This window comes from Merops nubicus, unplaced genomic scaffold (genome assembly GCF_000691845.1).
Source record: "Merops nubicus isolate BGI_N331 unplaced genomic scaffold, ASM69184v1 scaffold7527, whole genome shotgun sequence".
Taxonomy (NCBI): domain Eukaryota; kingdom Metazoa; phylum Chordata; class Aves; order Coraciiformes; family Meropidae; genus Merops; species Merops nubicus.
Window position 1 is genome coordinate 33,438 of NW_008618239.1, and position 10,321 is coordinate 43,758.

Genomic DNA, 10,321 nt, shown 5'->3' on the forward strand with positions numbered 1-10,321 from the left:
ACTCCATTGTTTCAGTTTCATTTGGCTATACTAACACTTTTGGTTTAGACTCTTTACAAGAACAAAGAAAACCTAGAGTAATTAAAAGCCACCACTAAGGTGAAATTGTAAAATTGTCACAGCAGTGACCCAGCAATAACAATGGTCTTGGAAATATTTAACCTGTAGATGCAATTAAGTTGGGTGACAGAATATCAGTTTTTGTTATTTGTTTCTGTCTGCAAGAAGAACATATTTAACAGTAGCTACAGTTTCAGGTCTGCAGTCAACGCATTGTTTTCATTTCCAGTTTTAAAGATTATTTCAGCTTTTATTCGCTGTGCCCTCGGATCACTGCAAGAAATGATGACTTTTACTGTTTATCTGCTGGTCCTGTTGGCTCAGACTCTTGCGGGGCCTTGCAATCCAAATAAAGCAGGTAAAATAATGTGTCTCCTATGATCTTCTCTTGTAATTAAGCTGCCAAAGGGGTGTTTGTTTTTTTTTTATTATTTAAAAGCGGAAAGGTTTTTCTTCAGAAAGTTAAACTGTAGATTCTGGAAAGCTAATCCTTACATTTCTTTAACTGATCTGCTTTCAGCTAGCACAGTAAAGCATGTACCACTAAATTCCTAGCCCCATAGAAAATTAGGTATGTGCTTAACTCTGTGCAATAATCACAGTGCAACAAAGTTAAGCTCAAGCAGAATTCAGGGATGATATGGCAAAGAAAACAACAATTAGAAATTATCTGCAACAGAACAGGCTAGATGCAATAGATCTTTGCTGCCGAAGCTAGGCATTAGTCCCACTGCTATCAGATGACTTGTGGTGAATGAATATGCTGGGCTGAACGGACCTGAACCACACTGCTATATTAAACAAAAAAAATCAAAAACCATTGGAGGTACACTGATTTCTGTCTATAAACTCAAATGACCTGGTGCCAGACAGATCTGTCATGTAGAATTCACTACAATTAAGAAAAGTGCTTTAGAAATGTGTTGGAATACACCTCACTATAGAGTGCTTGCTTTGTACAGGTGTGACTGATGTCAGACCACTGACAGTAATTTCATGATATATCTTAGGCATTTGGCCCTCCAGCCATTTATTTCAGCACCTGCATTTACACAAGCAGGTTCTCTGACCTGCAGGAATTTTCATAGCTGTGAAGTCATCAGAGTTGCAAATGATACCATAAACACAAACAGAAACAACCTTCGTGTGCTGAAGAAATGAGTGATGACATGACCAGAAAGGAGTGATCTGTTAAGGTCCCTAGGGAATATTCAGGGAAAGTCAACTAACAGATACGGAAAAACTCCAAAATGAGGCACTTATCGTAAAAATGAGAGTGTCAAGGGCTTTAAAAGAAAAAAAAAAAAAAAAATTCCAGGCAGGGTGTCTTTTTTTTTTTTTTTTTTTTTTGACTGTGGAAATTGGAAGTCTCTCTCAATTTTTAGGTCACTAATGGTTAGTCAATATTTGCCCTATGAATTCCCATCAGATAGTGTAATTCACACCATCTGATTCTCCTTGAAAAATGTCCAGTTCTCTGTCATGAAGCAGTCAGTCTGCAAGTTATGATGCTCAATATTTCTGGTTGTATTAGCAATCACCATGTTTGTAAATGTATTGCACTGCTATTGACCATTGCTGTTAACAGGGCTGGGATTTCAGTTCATTTTTAGATCTTAATTTTTAGCTTGAGAATTGTAAAAATCCAGTTTGTGCTGGTGCTGCAATGCCAGTGCAAGGAAAGAAAGGGCAGAATATCCATTCTACATCTAACACTGCTACAAAAAGATGCAGGTCTATCAAAGCCTAACAAACAACTTCACCAATGTTATTTTTACATAAAAAATGTAGTCCATGGTGACCACACCTTTTTACACAGAAACCAGCTCTGTAGCATAAGCTAAGCCAAGAGATTTCAGTGTCGCCAGTTTTCATTTCTCAGCAGTGTCTCTACTCCTCAACCAGCTATTCCAAACAGATAAAAAAATTTACACTAAGTTCTGCATTCATTAAAAGGCAAAGGCCAAACTCTTCCAGAGAGGACAGAATTTAACAACCCAAAGGTCAGTTTTGTGTAGCAGCAGCTGCACATGTCAGGGGATCTTCCAGCTCACAGAAGTTTAATCCTAATGGAAAGTAGGTATGTGCTGACACATGTCTTTGGAAGAAAACCACCACAGAATATCTCTTATTTCCTTTTCAGATGTAATTCTGGTATACTGCTATCCTAAAACCATCATTACCAAAATTCCGGAGTGTCCATATGGATGGGAGGTTAATCAGCTGGCACTTGGAGGCATTTGCTACAATGGGATCCACGATTCGGGATATTACCAATTCATAATCCCTGACCTGTCACCTAAAAACAAATCATACTGTGGGACACAGTCAGAGGTAAGACTATCAAGCTCAGCATTACTGAGCTGGATTCAGAAATTGTCTGGACTCACCTGAGAGTCCCATTTGCTTAAGCTTCAAGTAGGCTTTAAGTATTGATGGAAGGAGGGGGCAAACTCCAGTATCAAGAAGGAAGATTCAAATATTTGTGCTTTGCATCTACGGGCAAAATAATTGTGGGTCTAGTGACATTAGTCTGTGTGTTAGTTGCTCATATTCACCTGTATTACACAGAACACATATATATCCTAAGGCAAGTGTATAGGCAGCACAGCATGTAAGGAGCTACAAAACTGTTTCCTTGGGGTGGTGTTTTGTTACCAGATAGAGTCTTCATGTTGCAAAGTATGAAGCTGTGCCTGATACCTCAAAGACTCAGTACTGCCTGCATTGCTCTCTTTCACCATTCACAGTTCAAGAACCCTGTTTATCACTTCTACAACTCCATCGTCTCCAATGACTCCTCAGTAATTGTGAAGAGCCAGCCTGTAAATTACTCATTCACCTGCACATACAATGCCAACTACCTGGTGAACCAGGCTGCCTTTGACCAAAGGTACGTTCTCTTCTAGGAGTGCACCCACCTCATCTTCAGCACCACATCTCACTCATACAGAAATTTTGTTATGTCCCCAGGGTGGCCACCATCCATGTGAAAAACGGGAGCTCGGGCTCATTTGAAAGTCAGTTGTCCCTCAACTTCTACTCTGTAAGTGCTCTTCACCACCCAGCTTTTTACCTTCCACAGGCTTCAGCCTAACAGCTGGAAAAAAAGGGCTGCCCAGCCTGGAATATTACTAGCCTGGAGTAGATAATTACAGTGTGGTAAAATCAGGCAGATTTTTCTGCCGAGAGGGATGTTTCCAACACACTGACAGGTTTTATAAGAACAAGCAAAGCTTGTTTGTAGTCCCACTCAAAGTGCAGCATGCACCTGCAGACACCACTGCTACCAGTCTCTACAGACAGAGCAAAGCCCCATGTTTTTCTTTTGCTGTTTGCTTCCTTGTCCTTTCACCTGACAGATATTTTGTGTTCCCTAGAGACTTTCAGGTCATGCTGGATTTTTGCTTCCAACAAAATACTGTCCCTGGATATCAGCCCAACCTTTTAAAACATCCCCATCCTCCCCACAGCTTCGCTGTGCTGCTAGAGCAGCCAGGTCTGGTCCTGGAGTCTTTTTTTCACTAAACTACAGTCAAAAGCTTCAAAACAGCCTATTGTAATAGAGCTAGAAGAAGCACAATTAATAATATACTCTGTTAAATTCACAGGCCATGTAAAGGGAGAGTTTACCACAAGGTGGACTGATGGGACTCTCTCCTCACACACCAGTTGATGACTAAGCATTTTGTCAGGCTTTGGGTGCCCCATGAAAGCTCATGTGGTCTTTTTTCCTGATGTATGGCACACTGGTAGTATACACTGGCAGGGGATAGTGGTACCCAGGTGGTACCACACTACTCCTGTCAACTCCTGACAGACTGGCTGCAAAAACAAACGACAGATAGTGAGCAATTACCTTTAATTTTTTCGCCGAATGACTGTTTTGTTCTAATGGCCATAATGGCCATGGGGCTCCCAGGAGTCAAAGAGGGAGTGGCTGAATTGTATGAACACATTTTCCCACTGAGCATAAGTACAGAACAAGCTCAGAAAGCTAATAGACCACTCCTTTGTTATTTTGTTCACATTTTCCCCAAGGAGAAAAGGTTCATTTCAATGAAATGTTCTTCTTCTCTTCCTGGCAAAATGAAACTAAAATATTTATTTTACCTTGCTATTCATCTCTGCCAATGCCTGACACAGCCCTTTGCCTCTGGTGGGCCATACTTCCAGGTACTTCATGTGCCCATTTCTTCATCCAGACACAGTGCCCAAGCTGCAGTCTAAGCCAGTGGAAACACTTCAGTCTCACCTGCCCTTTAGTCTGTGCATTAACAGCAAATAACTGTAACGCAGCATGAGGGGCTGAAGCCTGAATGGGAATCAGACCTCCAACACTGAAACCTGCTGTGAAGAAAAGCAAGATAGTACCCTAAAACAGTCTAGAGTAATAGAGTTGTGAGAAGAAACACTATACCAGGTTCAACTCATTCTAGCTGAAGGACTGGTAAGACCTTTGTGACAGTACTTCTGGAAGTTCTCTGCTTTGGGAGATATCTTTGGTTAAATGAGAATTTCCCAGGGCACTTAACAGCCATGGATCACTAAACACAGCCTTAGACCTTGACTTCACTGCATGCAATCTATCAAATGTTGCAGTGGGAATACTGTAGTGCCTCACAGCCACTTCACCCTGTAGGTGTGGAAAGGGACATAAGAAAATCAGTACTATAGAAAGTATAGCAGGGAAAGATAGTCCAAAAGCTCCAGAATCCTGAATCCTAGTGTGTAGATTTAACTAAACAAAGGCTGTGACTAAACATGTTAGTTTTTATATAGTTCTTTTTATATAGTTCATATGCTAGCTTCATTATGATCATATCCAACAAAAGGCAGCAAGATTTCAGGTAGGTACTTCAGTGTGTTTGCAACCAAACTTTTTCACCTGAGCACCACACAGTGCAGTAGTTTGAACAGGCTGGCTCTTTAGTGGATGACTGACTAGAGCTGGCAAAGCTCCTTCTGTACACTCATGCCCCCTCAACTCTCACCATGCTGGCCACCACAAATATAAATCAAAGAGTGATGAACCTTTGCATATGGGCACATAATTTCTGTCTTCATTCCTTTACCCAAACATGTGGTCATCTCCCAACCCCATTCCCATTCCATACAGTCATCTCCGGCCTCTCACTCACACCAGCTTCCACCAACACCTCTTGGTGTACCAGAAGCAGCAGCAAGCTTGCTTCCCACCCATGCTGTGATATAACACATATTACAACACAAATACCATCAGATTCAGTCACTTATTATTGTTATAAGCCAAAAAGATTTTTAAACACCATCTTGGGCTTGCAATAGCCCTACTACTAGGCATAGAGCTTGGAGCTTGCCAGTAATAGGAGTCCAGATTTTAGGAGTCTGAAGACTGTCTGAAGTTGCCACGTGCCTTTGCTTTGCATGTTACTAGTAAATTATGATGTCTTTCTCTTTGTCTTTCAAAGAATGCCAAGTTTTCAAGTGTAAAAGAAGCCCCTTTCATTGTTGAAACATCAGAAATTGGTTCTGACATATTTGCTGGAGTGGAAGCTAAGGGCTTAAGTGACAGGTAGGGTCCCTTCCAACCTAAAGGATTCTATGATTCTATGATAATAATGACTTGGCAATCAGGACATTCCTTGCTAATCAGTGTTTGTGTGTCCCCAGGTTCAAAGTCGTTCTCAACAACTGTTGGGCAACTCCCTCCTCTGAGTATTTCTACCAGATTCACTGGCCTCTGATCACCAAAGGGTAGGTGCTGGTGGGACGTGGGGAGAGCATCTCTGCCCAAGCCCAGCCCCAACGGTGACAGAGCCACAAGCTAGGGGATGAGGGGGAAAAAGAGAAGTTGGCCCACAGCAGGGCAAATGCATTCATCAGACTGCGACCTCAGGAGATGTTTCTCTAAAACCATGAAGGCTCTGACACTGTTTCTCCATGCACGACACAGGTGTGCCACAGACAACTCCATCCTCGTGCATGAGAACGGGAAGACGAGCCGGGCCACGTTCCAGTTCAACGCTTTCCGCTTCCGCAACATCCCCAAGCTGTCCAAGGTCTGGCTGCACTGCGAGACACACGTCTGTGACAGTGAGAAGTTCTCCTGCCCGGTGGTAAGGCCTCCCTCCCAGAGAAACAGTGCTAAATTTAGACAGAGGATGCGAGACCTTCCTGAGGGCATGCTGGGTGCAGAGCCAGTGCCAGGCCTTTCAGTAGGTGGAGTCACTGCCGTGCATGATCTTCAGTGGCCAGCCGTGCACCCTGACCCCTGTCATGCCACAGGCACTGTGTGCAACATTGGGCAACTTGTTCAAACATATTGAGAAATGAGGTAGCCATTGAAAAACTCAGTTCTTGTCGATATCCCAGATTACAATACTGACAAACAGCTACTGTTAAACACAAGCCTGAAAAAAGGCAGAGTAGAGTCTTTCCCATTTTACCACAGGTCTCGGTGCTGAGGGCACCCCGGGGACAGTGGGAGAACCTGCCTTAAAGATCACCACTAGTCAAACAAAACCTCCCAGTCCCTCTTCCCAGGGCAAGTCCTCTCTGCTATCCTGCAGTAAGTTACTGCTCTTGCAGCCACCCTATTCTGCATGGAACAGATAAATTGTCACCGGAGCAGGAACTGGGGTCCAAGAGCAGGTTCCTGTGACCCCAGGTGGGAATGAGGTAAGCATGCTATACAGGCATGTCATTTAGCATGGAAGGTGCACACTGCTTGCACCAACTGATGCAAAAGTGTTAATGAAGTGTCTTTCTTTAAAGACTTCTTTCTCCCTCCTTCACTAAGCCAGAGCCTTGCTATTCTCTCTCTCATGCAATGAATGGTGTCATTGCTATAAAATGAAGCTGAATTTTATTCAGCTTAACATGAAAGCCCAAAATACTCCTTGGCCAACATACTGTCATTGCAGCAACAAGTATTTCTTTCTGGAAAAGGAAAAGTGTCCCTCCTGGTGAAACCACAATCTCTTTCTAAACTCTTTCTCAGTCCAGGAGCCAAATTATGATAGTTTATTTCTCAACCTCAGCACTAAGCAGGGGGCACTGATCTGTTCAAAACCTGCAGGTTTGACAAAAATGCATTGCTAGAAATTCTAAGTTTCAAAAGCAAAGGCATTTGGCTTAGATATTCTTGTTTGTTTTTAAATGTTTCTTCAACTTTTTATCCAGCCACAGACCAGAGTTAAAACACAAAAGAGAGAAAGGAAGAAAACACAAACCCAGTACTCTGTACCTGCCTTTCTGAGAGTACTGCCAAACATCTACATCATCCTTTCAGGCACAAGGTGGAATTCTCTCCACGCCTTCCAGCGTAGGATAATTGTTCAATCAGGCTAACATCCCCTGGGTCCATTTCCAACCCAAAAATGCAGCTGGTGGTCTGCTGCAATTAAGGTTGAAGCAAGCTGTGAGTCTATGCTTACAAGCAACTCATAACCAGAATTACCACACACTGAGTTTGTGAAAAAACACAAATGCCCACAACTGGGGGTCTGCAAAGGTCAGGAGACAGACAAGGACCCTTAATCTGTAGAGCATGGCCTCCAACACAGACCTTGTCAGCTGTGACAGACATCATTAGCACTGGACATGAGAAGATCTATATGAAAGGGATTTGGTTCTTCCTGTTTCTACCCAAGGGACAACAATTCTAATTAACAATAAACAACAGAAGCCTTCACAGAGGTCATGGGTTAAATAGATGGCGCTCAGCTCCCCTCTTCCTTCTTGACAGGAGTTTTGTTTAAGGCAGCATGGAAAGGACAGCCCAAGAGGACTTGTGAATAGCAAGCAAACAGCCATCTGTGCTCCTGCCATCTCACAAGTGACAAGCGCACTTTACACTAACAGTCATTTTAAAGGTTGTGGCACACTAAAATTGACAGCAAATGCACTGTGAACACTCTCCTTTATGGCCTCCTGCTCCAAAAAAATACCCCCATAATTACGAGGGAAAAAAAAAATCCCTACGTAGCAACACTGACACAGATTTAATATCCTTGGTTACAAACATGAGAATAAGGTTTGGATTTTTTAAGTTTTGTTTTTCTTTTCTTGTTTACACGGCTTTCTCTCTGACCTCTTGAGACATGTGACAAAAGGAAACAACGCACGGAACAAACGGGAGGGGTTTTAGTGGCAGAGATCACCGTCCGCAGTAAGTGACTGGGTTCCTGGGGTCTCTCCCCCTTTGGGAAGCAAAGGGGTTGGGAGCCACCTGTGGCTCACAGCACAGCCTGGGAGGGAAGTCCAAAGCCCTCTGCCAGAGCCCCTTCCCTCATGGCACCAGGAGTCTTGGACAGAAATTGCTCTCCAGGCTCTGGCAGAAGAGGTCAGCAAGAGTCTCCTCATTTACCAAGCGAGTCATGGCACCCGTTTGGCATTAATGATAGATGGCCAAACCACTTCGACACAAAGTTAGCCATGTAAACTCTGCTCACCTGCATTTGCCACCAGCAACAGCCCAGACACATCCCAAATAGGTCCTTGGAACAAGGTAGGCTTAAATGATGTTTTTACTAGGGCCCTTTATACTAATCAATCCATGACATCCACACCGACCTGAAAACCAATTTAAAATTACAAATAAATGTAGAGCAGCACTATTACAATTCAGTATTTTGCACTGGGAAAATCTCAGCAGTTTTAGAAGATAAAAGAACAAAGGATCCTTTTATAACTTCAGACAGTAAAGTCAAGAGGAAGAAATATCCAGAATTTCAAAATGTGGCAAATAGTATCTGTTCTGTTTTTACAAATCATGTTGGTAAACTTTGCCCTACTTTAAATATGCCATCCCAATATTACCTTTTCCTCTTATTTTATGCAGGCAAAGGTTTATCCAGATTTTGCACACTCTCAGGTAAATAGCTAAGTATGACAATGAAAACATTGATTTCAAATATGGATTTTGAGTGACTCTGTCAACATAAAACTCATAGCCAAAAAAAGGAGCTGAAAAATCTAGCAAATTTGAAATAAAGGGAAATATTTCAAAATCAAATTTTAATTTCTTAACGTTAAAAACTTTGTTTCCCTCCTTTTGGCACATCCCTCACTCTTGAAAATGAAATCATACGTCTGACTTCCAATGCTGAACATTACTTCCTCTTATTTTCACATTTATTTTCTGGGTTTTTTCTTTTTCAAAAAGAAACAAGCATGTTTCACGTTATCAGAGACATCTGAAAGCATTTTTATTTGGAGAGGGTTTGAAAAAGGCCTCTCAAATCCTATTTGTAAAAACTTGATATGGTGACAGAGCCACATTACGGGGCTGCAGTTGCATTGCTGGTGATGTGAAGAGAATATGAAAAGTAGCTGACAGGGAAGTACTCACATTTAGTCTCTGTTCTCTTCCAGATATCATCTTCCACTTACTCTTTGTGATGGGATTTTATGCTGGTTTATTATAAAACACAGCCCAGCTGTGTTGCTTACTTTTTCTCCATCCTGTTTGGACTTGGACTTCTTCACTAAATATATTTTACAGAGGAAAAATGAAAGTATCAAAAATTCCTTGTGCACCGTTTTACCAGATAAATAAAACATTCCATGAGCTTTGTGTCTTGAATACCGGAGAATCCCAAAGCAGATTTGCCTCTCCAGTCTCTGTAGGCATTTTAAACTAGTAAAAACCCAAGGGTTATGTATTCTACCAATGCCTCCTTTTAAAGAGTTTTGATGCCAACAATACTTGCTTCCATAAGGAACACAGAGATATGCAAACTTTACAATTTTCAGCACCAAATTCACCTTCAGGGTCCCTATTCCCTGTCAGTCTCAGTGTGGTACCAAACTCCCTTCCAGGACTGATCTTGCAAAGTCCTTCCTTGATCTGTGAGACTTTGAATGAGATGAAAACTAACCTAATACATCAAGGATGGGAGAAAAGGATGTTTTTTATAAGCAATAGTTAGAAGGTCCTTAGAATTAATTACCTGACATTTCTTTCCTGCTTCTGAGCGTTGTCAGTATCGATTAGTTGGGTTAAGTAGAGTATGACACATGCTGCATAAGGTACAGTGCTGTTTGGAGTAGGATGTCTTGCCTACTGGACAGGCTCAGTGCTGCATAGATGCATGGTGTGGATACAAATTAAGCACATCTGAAGTTGGAAAACCAGCTAATGAGCTTTACATTTCCTCGAAGACATAACTGGTGTCAGATACAACACGGTCCAGGTATTAGCTCTGTGCATGAGTAACAATAGCTCTTAAACAGTAAGAAGAAATCACTAGAAAGGGATATGGTGATCTATGAAGAG

The 10,321-nt window shown here is 42.0% G+C and overlaps 1 protein-coding gene across 1 annotated transcript; it reads left to right on the top strand.

The window, feature by feature from the left end:
• The first annotated feature begins 342 nt into the window (after positions 1–342).
• On the top strand, positions 343–9,470 carry TECTB (tectorin beta). Its single transcript, XM_008943373.1, has 10 exons — positions 343–418; positions 2,204–2,394; positions 2,811–2,953; positions 3,034–3,106; positions 5,511–5,614; positions 5,713–5,796; positions 5,996–6,158; positions 8,143–8,212; positions 8,885–8,917; positions 9,418–9,470. The coding sequence occupies exons 1-10, from the start codon at positions 343–345 to the stop codon at positions 9,468–9,470; spliced, it is 990 nt and encodes a 329-aa protein (XP_008941621.1).
• Positions 9,471–10,321: the final 851 nt, after the last annotated feature.